General features: G+C 47.8%; 1 protein-coding gene across 1 annotated transcript in view; it reads left to right on the plus strand.

Annotated features, from left to right (window-relative positions):
• FAM227A (family with sequence similarity 227 member A) overlaps positions 1 to 19,794 on the plus strand; it is a 66,509-nt gene that overhangs the window by 13,122 nt on the left and 33,593 nt on the right. Inside the window, exons 6-10 of the mRNA XM_034987239.1 lie at positions 4,967 to 5,068; positions 5,551 to 5,655; positions 7,801 to 7,924; positions 11,708 to 11,812; positions 13,904 to 13,983. Coding sequence (XP_034843130.1) covers positions 4,967 to 5,068; positions 5,551 to 5,655; positions 7,801 to 7,924; positions 11,708 to 11,812; positions 13,904 to 13,983 — 516 coding nt within the window. The remainder of the gene's footprint in view (positions 1 to 4,966; positions 5,069 to 5,550; positions 5,656 to 7,800; positions 7,925 to 11,707; positions 11,813 to 13,903; positions 13,984 to 19,794) is intronic.

A 19,794-nucleotide genomic window follows, 5' to 3' on the forward strand; every position in this document is an offset into this window, starting at 1 on the left:
TTTATCTTATTGTTTCTTTAAAGTTTTATTTATTGAAGGAATCTCCCTTCCTTCACCCAATACACCCACCACGGGGGCTCCAACTCACAACCCCGAGACCAAGAGTCTCACGCTCCACCGACTGAGCCAGCCGGGCGCCCCTGTGTCGTACCTTTAAAAGGACCCTCTTCCATCCTGCTCAGGGCCATCACAAGCCCTTCCCTGCCTCCTCACACCCTCTCCTCCGTCACTTCTCCCCCTCTCTTGGCAGCCCAAGTTGCCTCTGCTTCAGAGACTCTGGAGGCCATCGCTAGACGATGAGCTCCATGAGGATCAAAGGCCTGGCTCCCTTGTTCAGTGATGGGCGCCAGCCTGGCACTGAGCCTCACCTGGGATGCGAAGAGCTGCCCACGCTTGCTGCCCTCGCTTCTCACTGCCGCCCTCTTTCAGTGCTGCTGCAGCCTGCCCCGTTCCTGTCCCTGACGTGGCCCGAGTCCGTCCACCCTTCGCTCTCACAGGGCCAAGTCCAAAGGGTGTGTTCTGTCATTACTTTAGACGACCTCTCTGTGGAACTGACCCAGAGGACGACTCCCTGCACTCAGAAGTTCTGTCCTTCCTTGGTTTCTGTGGTAGCTTCTCCATCTACTCAAGCAGCACGCTTGGGTCTTCCAAGCCCACGTTCTTTAGGACCCCTGCCTCTGCTCTGTCTTCTCCCTCTGCACAGACTCATGGGGACAGCGGAGGGTGGGCAGGAGTCCTCTTCTCCCCACACAAGGCTCCCCACCGTGCTCCCAACTCCCATATTCTGAGCTGTGCTCCCGACTCCCATATTCCTCCACCACCGGCCCTGCTGGCTCTGACTTCTCAGACTCATCAGACCTGCTTCTCCTCTTGTCTTGAAAACCACAGCCTTCCGCCCGAGCATTAGCCAGTCTCCTCCCTGGCCTGCGCCCCTGCATCCGATCCGTCACTGAGACTCAGCTACTATCTTTACTGTATCTCCTCCTCCTTCCCACTGCCACTGCCAAGTTCAGGCCCCACACTTTCCCGTCTGGATCACTGCACCTACTGCTCAGCATGCCGTCGACCTTACCATCTCAATCCCCTCTGATGCACCTTCTGTGTGGCCTCCAGGGATCTTTCTAGAACAACAGCTTCATGGTGGTCATGCCCTGTTGAAAATTCTTCAGTGCTGGCTGTCCCCCTGCCCCCTGTCCGGTGGCAGAACAAACCCTTGGTCCCAGCCCCCAGGTGCCTCATAGCCTGACTCCTGCCTGGCCTCCCAGCGCCCACACCCAGCGCCTTCCACGGCACAGAAACCCCTTGAAGTTCCCCAAATGTGTCCTGTTGTTTCCCAACTCAGCACATGCTTTCTCCTGTTTGTGCAGCTCTCAGCTCTCCCTTCTTCAGCAGTCATTCTTACTCTCAGAGCCTCTCCCGGTACCCCAAGCACAGGTTAGCTGCCCTGCTGGGCTCCTTATCCCCCTGGATTCCTTCTCTCAGGGCCCCCATCACACTAGATTATAAATGTCTGCTCACCTGGGAACATCTCCAGGGCAAGGACTCTCCCATCACCATCCAAGCACCTAGTAGGTGTTCAGTAAATAACTGTTGAAGGGCTGAAATGAAATCCTTTTTGAAAGGAAACAGGAGGGGCGCCTGGGTGGCTCAGTCATTAAGCATCTGTCTTCGGCTTGGGTCATGATCCCAGGGTCCGGGGATCAAGCCCCACATCAGGCTCCCTGCTCAGCGGGAAGCCTGCTTCTCCCTCTCCCACTCCCCCTGCTTGTGTTCCCTCTCTTGCTGTCTCTCTCTCTCTGTCAAATAAATAAATAAAATCTTAAAAAAAAAAAAAAAGAAACAGGAGTATGAGTAAATAAATAAATAAGAACTAGCACGCCCTTAGCGAGTGTTTCCGGGCCTGGCACTGTTCCAAGCACTTTGTATGTGTCACTTGCTCATTGAATCATCTTATCAGTCCTTGAGGTGGGGACTATCACTCTCCATTCCCTGTGATGTCGGCAGGCTGCCTCCCAGGACCCAGAGGGGGTCCCACGGGTCCAGCCAAGAGGGGCCCTGGCTGCTCACAGGCTAGAAATCAAACCCAAGCCAGCAGGAAGTGAAAGCAGAGTTTGTTGAAGGTATTAAGAGAGTGCAGGTGGAGACAGAGTGCCTGGGAGACTCAGAAAGGAAAGGGGGTATGAGTCTTGTCTATGTTGAGGGTCTGGGGTTTTTGTTGAAGGTGGTGGTCTGGTGTATGTGTCCTTGCAGGCAGCCAGGAACTGGTTTGAACAATGACAAAGGCCCAGATGTTATTCCTTGGAGCCGGGAATTCCAGTGGTCTGGAACACGCATATAATGGCACGTCCAGTCATTCTTACCTGGTCCTTCCTTAGATGTCGTCTGCTCTAGAGAAATCATCAACTCCTTGTCCTTTGCAAGGAGGACACTGTTTGTGTTATGAGGCTTGTGTAAAGTGGGCAGTGCACGTCCTAGCAAGAATAGAAGCAGGAAAAGGAGCAAAAAGCAGATTTTCTATGGAGTCTCAGTTTCCCTATCTCATCTGGATGGGGAAACTGAGCATATACAGGCTCAAGAACGTTGCTCAAGGTCACACAGCTTTTAAGTGTAAGAGCTGGATTTGAATCCAGGCAGTCTGGTACCAGAGTCGGTGCTCTTTAACTGCTCCAACTCTACTTTTTCTCTAAGGAACAGGAGGAATGGTGAAAAAGACAAAGCAAAGAGCAGGGCTCAGAGAGCTCCCTGCTAATGAGGGAGGCTTGCTTATCAATGCACCATGCCCTCTGTTTCCGTGGGCCCGAAGGGAGACCAGGGGTCTCTCCCTTTGCATCCAGGAGGGGGGCAGGAGTGGGATCTCTTTGCTCTTCATAATGCTAAGGGGCAGCCTGTGTGGTGTTTCTGGGGTCAGGCTGCCTGCTTCAGAGCCTCCCGGGCCATGTGAGCTTAGGCAAGAATCTTAACCTTTCAATCCAAAATCCCTCTTCTATAAACCGGGGATACCTGTGGTATCTACCACATAGATTGTGGAAAATGAAGTGAGATAAGGAGGGAATGCGCATAGCCCAATGCCCAACACATGGTAAGCATTCAACAAATATATGAATATATATATTCATTCATATATATATATATGTATATATATATATGAATGATGTGGTTTTGGGATATCAGTGAGGTAAGGTCTGGAACCAAAGACCAAGAAGGAATTCTTGATAGTTTCTTCACCAGTTCCTTGGTGGTTTATTAAAGCATGGGGACAGGACCTGTGGGCAGAAAGAGCTGCTGCACAGGGTTGTGAGGGGTAGCTGATTATATATACTCAGGAGTTAGGAGAGGTAAGGAAAAGGGAGGTTTTCAAAAGGATTTTCATATGTTAAAGAGGACCTACAAGATACAGGAGGCCTTGCCATTGTCAAGTTAAGGCATTAACATTAAGATAGTTGGGAACTTCCCGGAGGAACATTACATTTTGCCCTCAGTGGGTTGCAGGTATAAGGGCATTTAATTGTATCTACATTTCCTTCTGGAAGCTAGGTCATTGATAGAAATGCTTTGTTCTTGTAGATTGCTAAGTCATTTGTAAACTGAGTGAGGCTCAAGTCTTGTAGGATTGTGATCTCTGTAAGTTGTTTTTCCTTTCCTTAGCTTTAAGGCAGCCAGGAGTGCCTGAGGAATGTCACAAATATCCCATGGGGGAGTGAGGTGTCAGCTTCTGCTTTGTCCTCAGCTTGCCTTCTGTTCCCTCATCATATATATATTTTTTAAAGATCTTATTTGAGAGAGAGACAGAGACAGCACAAGCAGGGAGGAGAGGGAGAAGCAGGCTCCCAGCTGAGCAGGGAGCCTGGTATGGGGCTCCATCCCAGGACCCTGGTATCATACCTAAGCTGAAAGCAGCCGCTTAACATATTATTATATTATTAAGACAGTAGCTTTGGAATCAGAATAAGGTTCAAGACCATGTTGCATCACAATGAAGTCTGAATTTTCTGCCCCTCTGAGTTCACTGATAATTCTATTCTAATTTTAGGCTTACTAGGAACCCAGCAGAATCTCTTGGTCCAGTGATTTGCATTTGTATAGTATCTGTATTTGCTGATCGCTGCTGATTGAAGTAGGTGAGAGCTTGGGGCAGGGGCCTGGAGTTAGAGGTTTCAATCCTAGCTCTGCCACTTCCTGGCTGTATTACTTTGAGCAAGTGACTTCAGCTCTTTGGCCCTCAGTATCCTCATCTGTAAAATGGAGATTATCATAGTGGTTAAATGAGAGCATGTAAAAACAGCTGGAAAGGCAAATAGTCTGCACTCTATTTTATTTTATTTTTTAAGATTTTATTTATTTATTTGACAGAGACACAGTGAGAGAGGGAACGCAAGCAGGGGGAGTGGGAGAGGGAGAAGCAGGCCTCCCGCGGAGCAGGGAGCCTGATGCGGGGCTTGATCCCAGGACCCTGGGATCATGACCTGAGCCGAAGGCAGACGCTTAACGACTGAGCCACCCAGGTGCCCCTGCACTCTCTTTAAAGGGTAAGTGTTGGGGGTGCCTGGGTGGCTCAGTTGGTTGAGCAACTGCCTTTGGCTCGGGTCATGATCCTGGAGTCCCGGGATTGAGTCCCACATCGGGCTCCCTGCTCAGCAGGGAGTCTGCTTCTCCCTCTGCCCCTCCTCCCTCTCATGCTCTCTGTCTCTCATTCTCTCACAAATAAATAAAATCTTAAAAAGAAAATAAATAAAAATAAAGGGTAAGTGTTGTTTTTAAGCTGACGCCAAAGTCTGTTAATCCAAAGGTGACTGGCAGGAAGATGGTGTGATTAGTAATAGTAACAAGCTGTGGAACGTAGGAGGAAAGGAGGGTCTTGGACGGAGAGGATTATGAATCGGCCTGTGGCTCCAGGTGAAAAATGTTTTTGTTTTTGTTTTTCAAAAACAACAGCAATAATAATGTGAATTTTTTTTTTCTCTTCAAGTCTTTCTGTTCAGATAGAGAATTAGAGAAGTTTCTCTCTTCTCCTTCTCCAAGAGCCATATGGCTGGATAGCTTCTGGTGGATCTTTCATGAGAGGTACCAGGTAAATGCAAATCTGATCACTTCTCTCCCTTGCTCAAGTTATTTTTCTGTGGAACAAACCCTAACCTCTTTAATGTGGGCTGGAAGCCTCTCTGATTCTGTGGACCCCCCCACTGGAGCCCCATCTGCCTCCTCCCTCCCCCGCCTGGCCCATACATCCTGTGCTTCAGCCACTGCACAATGTTTTGTAGCCCCGGAGTGTCAGGAACTGGTCCCTGTCACGTGGCTGGTCAACCACAAGGCCGGGAGCAGAGTCAGGACCTCCCTGCCCAGAGTTTGGGCGCTTGCTTCAACAGTCTGCTCTACGCATAAATCTATTTTATAAATCTAAAAATTAGTGTACTATTTCATAAATAACATGAGGTTAAACATCTCAAGAATAATATTCCTAAACACGAGAGAAGTAGCTATTTCAGCATCTCAGCCGTTGCCCGTTAAAACCAGGGGCTCTAGTAACTCCTTCTGCACTTTTATTCCTGGTAGCCCAACAGGGAGATCCAGAATAAGCTGTTTGACCGGATAGCCCAAAACTACGCCTTTCTCTTGTTGAATGAATCCAAGTCCCACTATGAAGAGGCGCTCTTAAAAGTGAGCATCAAGCACCATTTGGAGGAAAAAAAATCACACTAGGTATCTCTTCACTTCAAATGCCAATAGAATGCCCTTAACATTCTTTCTGTGAGGCAGTAAGTAGTAAGTTGTGCTATATCCATACACTGACTTGTAATGCAGCAGTTACAATAAATAAAGTAGATCTGTATATGGTATATTTTAAGTGAAAAGCAGAGCAATTTATAGAACTCTGTGTTTAAAAATGTGTATGTGTATGTATATATGTGTGCCTATGAATAGAAAAAAAAAATCTGGAAAAATACGTACCAAACTCTTAGCAATGGTTATCTCTGGGGAATGAGATTATAAGAGACTTCCTTTTCTATTTTATATATTTCTTTGGTATTTAAATAAGCATGTAATTTTAAAAGTATGAATATATATATATTCACAAAGACCGATTTAACTACATAAATTATTTAAATTACCACAGTCAGATTTAAAAGGCAAAGGAGAAACCGCAGAAATCACGTGGCACATAGATCACACAATGTAAAGAACTCTTACAAATTGGTGCGCCTGGCTGGCTCAGTCAGTGGCGCATTCGACTCTTGATATCGGGGATGTGAGTTCGAGCCCCACGTTGGGTGTGGAGATTACTTAAGTAAATACAAACTTAAAAAAAAAAAAACTTATATAAATCAATAAGAAAAAAATGCAACAACCCATGGACCAATTGACAAAGTACATAAACCAGAAATTCACCAGGGAAGAACTACAGATGGGGAAAAAAAGTTCACCCTTAACAACAGTCAAACGTACCAATTAAAACAATAATCATTTGGTACCCCTTTTTACCTGCTAGATTGCATGGATTAAAAAGAGTGATTCCCGGGGTTGTGAAGGATCTAGGGAAATGGCACTCTGACAGTCTGAGAAGTGACTTGATACATTTTTGCTACCAGGTGCTTACAATAGTTAAGTGTCCGCCTACCAAGTCAATTAGATTTTCCGTGCCTCAGTTTCATCATCCATAAAATGGGGATAATACTGCCTCGCTCACTGAGTTGTCCTAAGGATTAAATGAGATGATGTTTGTAAGGCACCTGACATATCCCCAGCACCTGAGAAGCCCCCAGCGCATCATAGCCACTATAATTACTATCATGATTCCATCTTCTGGAGGTCATAATCGAATACTCAGGAAAAGCTGCTTTCCCTCATGCTTTACACAAATTTTTGACTGCCTGCTATGTGCCACAGAGTTAGGTTAACATATTTTTTTTTTAAGATTTTATTTATTTATTTGAGAGAGAGAATGAGATAGAGAGAGCATGAGAGGGAGGAGGGTCAGAGGGAGAAGCAGACTCCCTGCCAAGCAGGGAGCCCGATGCGGGACTTGATCCCGGGACTCCAGGATCATGACCTGAGCCAAAGGCAGTCGCTTAACCAACTGAGCCACCCAGGCGCCCCAGAGTTAGGTTAACAAATAAAAGTAATTATTCCACATAATTTGTAATGTAAAGTCTTAGAAACGAGACAACATCCATTGATGGGGGATGTAGAAGGAAATTTTGGTATGCCTACTCAGCCCAATATTATGAAGGTCATTCTTGGGGAAAAAAAATTCCCAAGAGTTGATAACAACCTGAGGACTTTTGTTGTTTATTATATTGTTTATTATATTATACAACTACTATATTGTTAAATGAATAAGGCCGGATATAAATGTATAATTTGCGATCAACCATAGTTAAGAAGGAACAACAGTACCACCTATGCATAGGGAAAAAAATAACAGTAGTAGTACTTCCTGTTATCTCTGGGAGGTAGCAAGATGGGCAGGTCAAATGTATCTTGTCCTCTGGGCTATTCTTTGGCTGGGTGGCAGAAGGGGCTGAGCCACCGACCACGAGCAGAGGAGCTGGGGGCGGGGGGTGGGGGAGGGAGGTTGGTGGTCAAGCATCTCATGAGGTTTGAGGTGTGGTTCTCAGGGTAAGGAGTCCACCAAGATGTGGGCCAGCAGCAGATGGAAATTGCGCCTCCCCATGAATGGAAGGCAGTGCGATATCAGGCAGAGTTTTATCACAGATCCTTTCTGCAGTCAGGAGCTCTTTTCTGGGTGTGGAGATGTCCAGAATGTTGCCTGAGCTCTGCTCCTCCCCTCCCCCCCACCCCCAGAAGTTGCCAACGCTGCTGAGTAAAGCTGTGTACACCAGCTTCTGTTGCTGCTTCCCGCAATCCTGGTTCAACACGCACGAATTCAAATCGAGCATCTGTAACACGATGAGCCTGTGGATTTCAGGTAAGAGGGGGCTGCTTCATCCTGGGGAAAGAGATTCTGGAAACACTTTTCTGCCTGAGCCTAGGTGTGTGGTTTGCCATCACATCCTTCACTGAGGCATTTGTCCTTTTTTCTTGCTGACATCAAAGAACGGAAGGTGTGCGGTTAGAGCCTCCAGGAGTACTGATTACCCTGCTTCCACAAAACAAAAACAAAAACAAAAACAGTTCTGAGACATTCCTCGCCCCCTCTTTGTGTCCAGTGATCTGCAGGAAGCAGGTTTCAGCAGAGGTTAGTTGGCCATGTGCTGTGGACTGATGGACCTAGAGGCTCAGGAGCCCAAAAGCAGATGCTGGTTGGATGATTCCACCCTTCTACTCCCCAGTGACCCCATGTGGCCTAACCGTGGTCCCCTTGTCCCCTTGTCCTTGCCACACACTGTGCCAGGCTGATGTTTGCTTTTAACTACTTTTCACTCCTGTTCCCTACTCCCCTCTTCTCGACCTAGCTATTTTCTAAGGTTATTAACATCTACTACCTATTGAGAGGTTCCTGTGTACTAAGTACTGTGCTAAGTAAGCACTTCTTTACATTTCCTACTGTCTTGGGGGTCTCCAAGTTCATCCTGCATTAGGATATTTGCTGGGAGAACTCACAGTCTCAGCATGTAGTTATATTTACGGCTAAGATTACAGCAGTGTAGTGAGGATACCCAGCCAGGGAATACTCTGAGGGGAAAAGACAGAGTCTGGAGGAACTCATGTGCAGGCTTCCTTCTGCTCTCTCCCTTCCATGAGGACTTGGGCAGAGCACTCTCATCCCTCTGCAGCAAAGATGTAGCAACACGTGTGATGTTTCTGCCTGGGGAAGCCTACTAGAGACACAGCACCCAAGGTTTATATTGGGGGCCGGTCACGTAGACACCTCTGTCTATCATATACCAAAATTCCAGGAAAGCAGGTGTTCAGCCAAGGCCATATGGTTTTACAGATAGTCTAGGCCCAGTGAGCATTCTAATCAGTTAGGGAAAAATTTCCTCCCAGCTATATTGTTATAATTGACATATAACATTGTGTAAGTCTAAGATGCACAAAGTGATAATTCGATGCATGTACATATTGGGGAATGTTAACCATAATAAGGTTAGTTAGCACATCCTTCACACATAATTACCATTTTGTTGTTATGGTGAGAAGACTTAAGGTCTACTCTCAATAAGCTTTGCTTATTTTCAAAATTGCTTTGGCTTTCAGGGTCTTTTGTGGACCCACACAAATTTTAAGATGGTTTTCTCTACTTCTGTGAAAAATACCATTGGAATTTTTCCTTTTTTTTTTTTTTAAGATTTTATTTATTTATTTGACAGAGAGATAGAGAGCACAAGTAGGCAGAGAGAGAGGGAGAAGCAGACTCTCCACTGAGCAGGGAGCCCGACGCGGGGCTTGATCCCAGGACGCCGGGATCATGACCTGAGCCAAAGGCAGCCGCTTAACTGACTGAGCCACCCAGGCGCCCCTTTCCTTTTTTTTTTTTTATTTTGATAGAGATTGCATTGAATCTATAGATGGCTTTGGGTAATATGGATATTTTCACAATATTAATTCTTTTGATCCATTACACAGCATATCTTTCCATTGATTTGTGTCTTCCTCAGTTTCTTTCATCAGTGTCTTATAGTTTTCAATGTATAGATTTTCCACTTCCTTGGTTAAATTTATTCCCAAGTATTTTATTGTTTTCAATGTTATTGTGAGTGGGTTGTTTTCTTTATTTTTTTTCATATAGTTCTTTGTCAGTGTATAGAAACCCAACTGACTTTCATATGTTGATTTTGTATCCTGACAATTTACTGATATTGTTTATTAATTCTAACAGTTTTTTTGGTGGACTCTAGGTTTTTCTGTATACAAGATCATGTCATCAGCAAATGGAGACAAATTTACTTCTTCCATTCTGATTTGGATGCCATTTTTTTTCTTTCTCTTTTTCCTTTCTCTCCCCCTCTCTCTTATTTATTTATTTATTTTCTGTCTAATTATTCTGGGTGGTGAGAGTGGTTAGAGTGGATATTCTTGTCTCATTCCCGGTCTTAGAAGAAAAACTTTTTTCATCATTGAGTATGATATTAGCTGTGGGCTTGTTATGTGTGGCCCTTATTACATTGAAGTGTGTTCCCTTTGTACTCACTTTGTTGAGAGTTTTTACCATGAAAGGATGTTGAATTGTGTCAAATGCTTTTCCTACATCTACTGAGATGAGCATGTGATTTTTATCTTTCCTTTTATTAATATGGTGTATCACATTGATTTGTGGATGTTCACCCATCTTTGCATCCCAGGGGTCCATCCCACTTGATCATGGTGTGTGATCCTCCTAATGTGCTCTTGAATTTAGTTCGCTAGTATTTTCCTGAGAATTTTTATGTCTGTATTCACCGGGGATATTGGCCTGTAGTTCTCTTTTCTTGTAGTGCCCTTATCTGGCTTTGGTATCAGGGTAAAGCTGGCCTCATGAGTTTGGAAGTGTTCCCTCCTCTTCAATGTTTTGAAAGAGTTTGAGAAAGATTGGAGTTCATTCTTTAAATATTTGGTAGAATTTGCCTGTGAAGCCATCTGGTCCTGAGCTGTTCTTCGTTTGGGAGGTTTTTGATCACTGATTCAACCCCCTAACTCATTATTGGTCTGTTCAGATTTTATATGTCTTCATGATTCGGTCTTGATAGTTTGTACACTTCTAGGAATGTATCCACTTCTAGGTATTAGGGAAAGCGGTATCAGTGTAAGGAAATGTTTACCAGCCAACTTGCAGATGCTGGCCAAAGGCCAACCTCGAAAGCAAGATTTTCCAAGGATAGCAGCCTAGGCCTGCTAAGTCTTTTTGGCACACCCATTTAATCCTCTTAACATATGCAGAATCAAAGAGGTCCAGCAGCAAACAAATGGGAGAGCAGGCATTCAGATCCAGGCTGTCCCACTGCAAAATTAGGTCTTTGACCACTATGCCATCCTGCCTCTCATTCTCTGACACTTTTCTTTCTGTTCCTCCTTCCTATTCCCCTTTTTGTCCAAGGCTGAACCTCCTTCCCTAAACTTTCTGTCCACTTACTTTGTCCAATGGAGACAGCATCTTTGCATAAGAGTTCAAAATTTCTCAAGTAATCCTTGGTCTTTTCCTTTCTAAACCAAAGAACTGAGGGAGACAGTGGAGTCCTTCTAACGTCTGAGGATTCAGGTTCCAAGAAGCCAAGATTCTGAAACGCATGGTTTGCTTTACAAGAAAAGCATTAGCCCCATTAACATCACCATCAAATATTTAGGGAGAGCCAGTTTCTGGTGCTAAGTGTGATAATATGTTGAGCAAATACTTACTAAGCTCCTGTTTATCACGTGCTGGGTCCAGTGCTAAGCCCCCGAGGTGCAAAAGTGAGTATGATCCAGGTCCTGCGCTCAGGGAGCTCACAATTCAGCGACAGCAGAGGAGATAAGCAGGGAAAGGAATGATTACAATGCCTTCATATCTGTACAGCACAGGGTCAGGTGCCCTGGTGTGATCCAGTCGTCAGACGCATGCTGTTGGGGGGCAGGGCGAACCTCACCATCTCTTCTGCAGAGGAAGGCACCAGAGCCTCCCACAGGGGAAGTGGCTCTGTCAAGGCCACAGGGCCACCGTAGGGTGAGGCGAATGCTAGAAGCTCCCCCCGCCCCAGGACCAGCAGGGGGGGCAGGGGGCGGGGCTCTGTCTTCTGTTTTCTGCCTCCTTTCTCTTTTATGGAAGTTTTCATGATCACTCTTCACTCTCTGTTAGGTATCTACCCTTGCCTACAGAGCTATAACAGCTGGGACTATTCAGAACTGGATCCAGAGAGATTCCGCAGAGAAAAATTAATTTTACAGAGAAGACCGTTAAAGAGTAAGCTACCCCTTGTGCACTTGGCACCCCTGCGCCCCTGCCACACCCAGCCGCCATCCAGTTGGGACAGGGCAGAGCCTTGGTATTGAAATACTCAGGCCAGGTTCCCTCTCACGCTCCCCCACACTAGCCACCAAAATGACTGAAATGCTATTGCTTAGAAATTATAGTTAAGAGTCAGCACAACATAATTGCTGGGATGCAGGGGTGGAACCTGATATTATACCCATGGATGCCAGAAACTAGGTATCTGCTCTGGGCCAGGCTCCATGCTGGCCTCTTTATCCTTTTATTTAATCCTCACAACAACCAGCTCAAAGACACACTAAATCCATTTCACAGATAAGGAGAGTAGAGTTCAGAGAAGCAAGTTGCCCAAGGCCTACTTTCTTATTTCGGCAACAGACACGTAAAGGGCTCTGTGCACCAGGCAGCCACGCTCCCATGGATTAGGTGCGGTGGTGGGGCATACAGACTGAGGGGGCGTGGCGGGAGGTCCTCAGTCCAGCCCTGAGAGGGTCAGTAAGTGGCACGTAAGCTGAGATTTGAAGGATGTGTATTTTAGGCACGTGAAGGGAAGAACTACTGTTCCAGGTGGAGGGAACAGAGTGTGATAAGACCCAGAGGCATTCCTCATGGCAGCCGGGAGAGGACTGTAATGGGTAACCAGCCCATGGGTGACCAAGCCCGGATCAAACTCAGGACTGCAAAGCCAGAGAGACACAATGCTGGGTTAGGCAGATGTTTCCTCCAGGAGGTGATGTCTACCCTTTTCATGGGGGCACCCCAGGGATGCAGCAAAACCCCATCTTTAAGAGGTCAATAGGACCCAGGAGGCAGACAACATTCACTAATGAAGTCCTTTAACAACCCAGGACCCTTTGGAAGTGGAAGACAGAAGTGAGAAAATTATTTTTTTCTTAAATGTGCTGAAAACAGCCCATGCTGTGAAGAATGAGTCTGAGCACAAAGCTCTACCCTGGTTAGCAATAAAAACAATGCTATTGCACACTGACTCCCATTCTTTGCACTAGCCACAGTTTGGGTTCTTTTGTGTCCTCCCCACCCAAACCTTATGAGCGAGGCTGTTACCCTGATCTTATAGCAGGATAAGATGCAGAGAGGTTCCTGTGCCCAGGGATTCCCGGCACAGTTGGGGGCCAGGATTTTGCTCAGACGGGCTAATCAACCTACTCTTGTTAGCTGGTGGCCTCTCTGGCCAGTGACAGGGGTCTCCCCCCTCAGTCTACCTCCCTTAGGGAAAGTGAGGCCACTCAGCAGGATGGGGGGGGCCTCCCGAGAGGCGGTACGGTCCACACCATGGTGAGCGTACTGACCCTGGAGGGGCGCTGGCAGAGCCTCCCACATGCTGCCTAGAACGAGCAGCGTCAGCATCTCTGGATGGGCTGACCACCCCCTGATCTATGAGCGCCGTCCAGTTTGCAAAGCACTGGCCCAGGGCACAGGGAAGGCAGTCCTCAGAGAAGAGCATGATTGTACTTATTGGGTGGATATGCTCATAGCAATACTTCCTCAGAGCCAGGCACTTTCATTGCTGCTTTTCTAAGCATTTACGTTCACTGACCCACTCAGTACGTTTGCTCTCCCAGCAATCACCATGTACACACAGAAGTTTCAAAGGGAAAAAAACTAGAACCTGTAAACTGTCTTCAACTTTAATGACACTCCCTGAGGCTGATAGATTGTTACTTTAAGTGTTTAATCCAACATTTATTCATTTTGACGTTTCAGGGTTTTGAGTTTTTTGTTTTTCTTTTGAAGCCAGTACTTTTTTTTTCATATGGGTTGAGTGCTTGCCCTGTATACTGTCCTCTGCATACATTATTTACTTTAATTGGTTCAGCAGCCCCGCAAGGTAGTTTAGTATTCAAACCTTTAACAGGATCAGAGAGGTTAGGTGACCTGCCCAAGGTCACTCAGCAGAGGGAATGACAGAGGGGCTCTGGTTTGCCTGAGGTCCATTGTCCTACTGTTGCTGTTGCCTCCAGGGAGGGGGCTGTGTCAGAACTCCTGGTCTGCAGCGTCACCTCCGGACAAGAAGGGACTGAAGCCCATTTTTCTCTTCCCTAGAAAGAGAGTTTTCTTTGTTCACTTCTAAGAGATGTATCTCCCAGGGGCCTCGCCAGAACAAGAAAGTTCCCCGCCCTAAGGTGAGTAGAGGGGCACAGACCCAGACCCCCTTGCATCCCCAGAAGCTTCAATGACTTCTAGTTGGTTCCACATCTCTGCACTCCCTGTCCATCATCTTGGGAGGGGTCCTGGTGGTCCTCTAGATCTGCGGGCATGAGCAGAGCACCAAAGGGTCACCACAGAAATGCAGTGATTGAGGGGTAGAGGGGATGGAAGCAGTTTCTCAGTGTAGGCTCAGCTCCAAAGTGTTTTCATAGCTTTTCCTCCCTATCACTTCATCATAAACCCACACCTGGCTGTCATATCTGAAGCAGGAATGATGTTAGGGTTCAAAGCCGCCGGCTTTCTTGTGAAAGAATTCTTGAGACGTCTTTGGTGCAAAAAGGCACAGGGACAGGGCCCATGGGCAGAAAGAGGAGGGGTGGTGAGGAGTGGCCCATGATATACTTTCAAGTTGGGAGGGTTAGGGAGAGCATAAGTCTCTAAGGAATTTTGGAAGCAAGGTTTCCAGGACCTTGAGAGGGCTAGCTATTGTTGGGAAAAGGTCATTTTACTGTCTAGTAAAACCTTAGTCACGAGGCCCTTCAGAAGTGTATCAGTGGGTGTTATGCTTGAGGGGATGATTGCCAACATGTATCTTGGAGGAGTAGAGATAAAGGAAGTTTCCAAAGAAATTTTTGTATGTTAAAGTAGACTCATAGGATCCTGGGGGTCGGGCTAAGATTGCCTTTTGCCCTTCGCAAAGTATTAACATGGAGGAAGGTCAACTGCCTGCTTCAAGTCAGTGGGCTGTAGGTAGTCAGGAAATTTAATTTTTCTTCTGCCTTTGTTTCTCACATCACTCTCACACCAGCTTGCCCCTCTCTGCCTTGCCCTGTGATGTTCCTCCTAGGTACCTCCAACAACACCCCACTTCACCTCTCCCCTCCCCTCCCTACAGTACAGTTTGAGCCCCTTCACCTTGCAGTAGGCTCCTGGCTCCCTCAGGCTCCCCAGAACCCCTGCAATCTTTTCAAAATGCAGATCTAATTATGTTATAATGTCACCCCCGGGCCCCAGCCTACTCCCCTATTCCAAACACCCTCCCCCAGCCCAAATGAAAAATACCTCCCAAACTTCACCTTGGCCTCTGTACCTACCATCCCTCTGGTCCCAAGTAAGCTCCCTCCCCCCACTGCCACCCACATGGTCAGCATCTCCTCCCATTGGTAACATGAAACCTGCCAAACACTCACCAGCAAGGCATACTTTTTCCAGACAGCTGGAAAAAAAATAAATGCCTGGGAAAACCATGAATGAGGACTAATGCTGCCCGTTTTTTATAAGTAATACGTCACTGGCACCCAGCCGAGGTCACTCGTTGACTACCACCTTTGACTATCTTTGTAGAGTTGAGTAGTTGTGATGCAGACTTTACGGCCTGCAAAGCTGAAAACATTTACCCTCTGGCTCTTTGCAGAAGGAGCAGCATTCTTCCTTCTGTCTCAGCTGAAGCCCTCAGGGTCCGCAGTCTCCACCCAGGTCCACATTCTTGTTCTACCCACTCAGAGCCCTCTCCTTCCGAGCTAGGGAATTACTGGGTCATTCACTGATCATGGTGGTCTCTCCCACTAACCTTTAAGCTGTAGACCGCCGTCCTCATTTCTAATACCCTGTTTCGTCCTTATTAAGTAGCCTATGAGGCTTGATTCATTGTCAGACCAGCCTTTCCCCTTTGTTTGGTGCAGAGTTGGGGGTGTTTCACCCTGAAACGTTCACCTGGTGTTTGGAATGGGTGAAGGTTGTGCCTTTCTTTTGTAAAGTGGGATAAAGGCTGCAGGATGACCACTTTCAAGAAAACAGGATGTGAGGACACTTGGGATCTGGAAATGGATGTTCTTCCAACTGACCATCCCAGTATTCCTTGGAAAGTCTCTGTGGCCCCACAGAGGTTGAAGGTCTCTGGTTAAAACCCTGCTGTCTGTTCTGAAGAAAAGATTCATGGCATACCCCGTCCTCTTCAGTTTCAAAGGGGAAAAAAACACTTTACTGATATTATAAAAATCTAATGGAAACAGAAAGAAAAGGGAAATCCATGCATAGGTGAGGACAATAGTAAGCAGTAAAGGAGAATAAGACAAAGTTCAATCAAATCGGGTACTTATAACATCCAGCCTCTCACCGGCTGCCTGCGGTGGAGACAGCCCCGGCTGCAGTCCCCATAGAGAGGCCTGGTGGAGCATCCTCCCTTCAGGCGAAGACTTCCAACTGACCATCCCCGTAAGGGCCGTATTTATAGGGCAAATGACTATAGGACACATGACGGGGGTCTGAAGTTAAATGTTGCTTGCCTACCTGCAGTTTGGAGAGCTGCATTTCTATGTTATCATGGCTTTCCGTCTTCAGGGAGCCTGGGTTAGATGTGCTCACCTCCCCTCCGGATTCCATTCCAGGGGCCCAGCCCAGCCTGGAGCTGGAGGCGATGCAAGGCAAAATGGATAGCTCTTGGCATCCAAACCAGGAGGGCCCGTTGTGACCTGGAGGTCAGCTAATGTCAACGAATCAGGCTCCCACGGTCACTCATCCAGCACGGGTCTCGCAAACCCGCCTTAGCCTGCCTGCAGATATGCGGGACACATCCCAGAAACCTCCGTGCACACAGTACACTCTCCCGGGTTCAGACCGCAGCCGCGCGGCCTCCGACAAGCTCCTTAAGCTCCCCAGGACTTGCTTTCTACAGATGTGAGATGAGTACAGCTGCAGGAGGGCCTTCTCCCTGAGCTGCTGAAGACTGCAGCGCACGCACCGGGGTGGCCGGGCTCCCTGTCAATCCGCGGCCACACGTCCCAGCTGGGCCCTCCGCACGTCCGGGCTCCCCTCCCCCAAACCCTTATTTCACTTGGGCTCCCTTTCCAGAAGTCTCGCACCGCGAGCAGGCTTTCCCACTGGCCCTCCGCTAGCAGCAGCCAGCTGGAAAGCCCTCACCTTCCTACCCCGAGGCGATTGCCCCCATCTGTACCCTCACCGTTCGCCAGCCCCCTGTGCCTACGGAGGAGGGGCCCTGCCGCACTTGGATCTGGACCTCGCCCCCTGCGGCGGGCACAACCCCCCCCCCCCCCCCCCCGGCCGTCTAGCATCATCTTCTGCTGTTGGGTTGTGCCATCGTGGAACAGTCCTGCTCTGGCACCTCAAAACTTTGCCTCTGCACCCCCATTTCCTGCCACCCTTCCCAAAGCCTCATCCGCACCCACGGATCCTGCCTTCAGTGCGGCCAAGCAGTTGCTCCTGCTTCCGGGGCCCCAACCCTAGTCTGCTCACACTCTAGTCCACGTCTGGTGGTTGGCTGCTCCCACCTTCTTGAGAGGCTTTTTTCTCTTGGCTTCTATGTTGCCAGAGTTTTGCGAGTGCCTTCCTTCCGTCAGGCAGTTTGTCCTGGCCCCTTCCCCTCTACCTACATACTCTTCCTGAGTGGTCTCATCTGGTCCTCTTTTGTGGTTCTGGAATATAGGTGAGGTTTGGTGGGGTGAGGTTCGGAGCCGATGACCAAGAAAATTCTTGAGACATCTTTGGTGCAAAATGGTGGTTTTATTAAAGCACAGGGACAGGACCCGTGGACAGGAAGAGCTGCTGCCCTGGGGGGTCTTGAGTGGCTGGTTATATACTGGGGAGTTGGGGGAAGTGGGGAAGTAAGGAAAAGGGAGGTCTCAAAATTACTTTCATATGCTAAAGAGGACCTACAGGATAATGGAGGCCTTGCCATTGTCAAGTTAAGGATGTTTATACCTCCTAGCAAGGCATTAACATTAAGATAGTTGGGAGCGTCCTGGAAGAATGTTACACCTGTCTCACCCTGGAGTGGGGGTTGGGGGGAGGTTGCAGTGTGTCACCTTGTGCTTTGTCTTCATTGAGCCTTCTGCTCCCTCATCACTCTGACTTTAAATGCCACCCATATGCCAGTAACGCCCAGATCGCCCTCCCCACCCTCGTGTATCCAACTGCCCCCTGGGCCTCACCAGGGGGCTATCTCAATGATGACGTTTTGGAATATTGGTGAGGTGAGGTGGGGTGGGGTGCGGAGCCTCCGGCCAAGAAAGAATTCTTGAGACGTCTTTGGTACAAAAAGGTGGTTTTATTAAAGCACGGGGACAGGACCCGGGGGCAGAAAGAGCTGCTCTGGGGTTATGAGGAGCAATCGGTTGTATACTATGGGGTTGGGGGAGGGAAGGATTAAGGGAGGTTTTCAAAAGAACTTTCATATGCTAACAAGGACCTACCAGATACTGGAGGCTTTGCCATTGTCAAATTAAGGTTGTTTTCCCCTCCAGCAAGGCATTAACCTTTAGATAGTTGGAAGTTTCCTGGAGGAATGTCACACATGTCCCGCCCAGGAGTTGGGGGCGTTGGTTTGCAGGGTGTCAGCTTGTGCTTTGTCGTCAGCTAGCCTTCTTCCTGATCATCGGCATGGCTAGGGGGGAGGAGGTTGCTGATTTCCAGCAACCAGTGTGAGGGCTGCGGCCTCCGCCTGGGCTCCTCCCTTTTACCCTTGGCCCCAGCCCAGAGTGACCTTGTCACACACGTACACCAGATGAGACTCTTCTCTGCTTAAAACCTCCGGCGGCTTCTCCAGTGCACTTGGTAGCCAGTCCAGCCTCCTTAGCCTGCCACGGACTGCCCTGTAGAATCCGGCTGCCACCTCTCTGCCCAGACTCCTCGCATCCTTTCACTCCCTTGGAGTGACCTCATCCCAGTGAAGCCGGTCCTGACCGCCCAGCTACTCTCTCATCACGGGGCTGCTTTAATGCTCTGCATGGCGCTTCTCAGGGGCTGCTCTCTTCCCCAGGGACTTAGGATTGTTCACTGTCTGGCTCCCTCTAGTAGAATGTCAACTCCAGGAGGCCAGGGCCCCTTTTCTCACTCTTCTCTCTCCAGCTCCTAGGAACGGGGCCATCTGTGTGACGTCTTGGTCCCGCGCTTAGCAAATAATGGTGCTCTCTCTGCAAGTGTCCGTCCCCAAGAAGTGGAGACAAGCAGGCCTTGTAGACGAATAGCGGTCCCTCGGAGGCCAAGATCACATTATTTAATGTTTCTGCACTGCCTGTCACTGTGTAAAACAAAATGTATTTTCTTTGTACCGAAATACATAAAATCTCCTGACAGTTATTTCAGAAACCCAGCTAAAGATTCCATTTTCTGCCCCAGAAATAGAAATAATCAAATGCTTTCCAACAGTGAAAGCAGCTGAAGTCTTACTGGGTGAACCAGGATGGACTGATGGAATTCCATGGTGAGGACAGAGCCTCTCCCTTGTTTTTAGCAGACACACTTTCCCATTTGCTCACAGAAATAGCTGTCTGTGTTCAAAATATGTTTTTCAATGGCAACAATCTGTCTAAAAGAGTCCGCAGTTAAGTGGCTTTAAGTCTGTGGTCTGCCCTTCTCTTCCCTAGTGTAAGGGGTTTGCCCCAGTGGGAATGAAAAAGCATCTATTGGGATATCTGCTTCTGCTTTGAGGCTCAGCTATAAGTAAGGGCTCCTATCTTTTAAAGGCGGGGTCATTCATTCATTTAACAAATAGTAGAGAAGATATCAAAGGTCTTTATAAGGAGGAATCTGGGGTGCCTGGGTGGCTCAGTCAGTTGAGCGACTGCCTTTGGCTCAGGTCACCACCTCAGGGTCCTGGGATCGAGCCCTGCATCGGGCTCCCTGCTCAGTGGGGAGTCTGCGTCTCCCCCTCCCTCTGCCCCTCCCATTCTTGTGCTCTCTCTCTCTCTCACATAAATAAAATCTTTAAAATGTGTGTGTGTGTATATATATATATATATATATATATATATATATATATATATATATAT

The sequence above is a fragment of the Mirounga leonina genome, unplaced genomic scaffold (genome assembly GCF_011800145.1).
Source record: "Mirounga leonina isolate KUSES-001 unplaced genomic scaffold, KU_Mleo_1.0 Mir_418, whole genome shotgun sequence".
Taxonomy (NCBI): Eukaryota; Metazoa; Chordata; class Mammalia; order Carnivora; family Phocidae; genus Mirounga; species Mirounga leonina.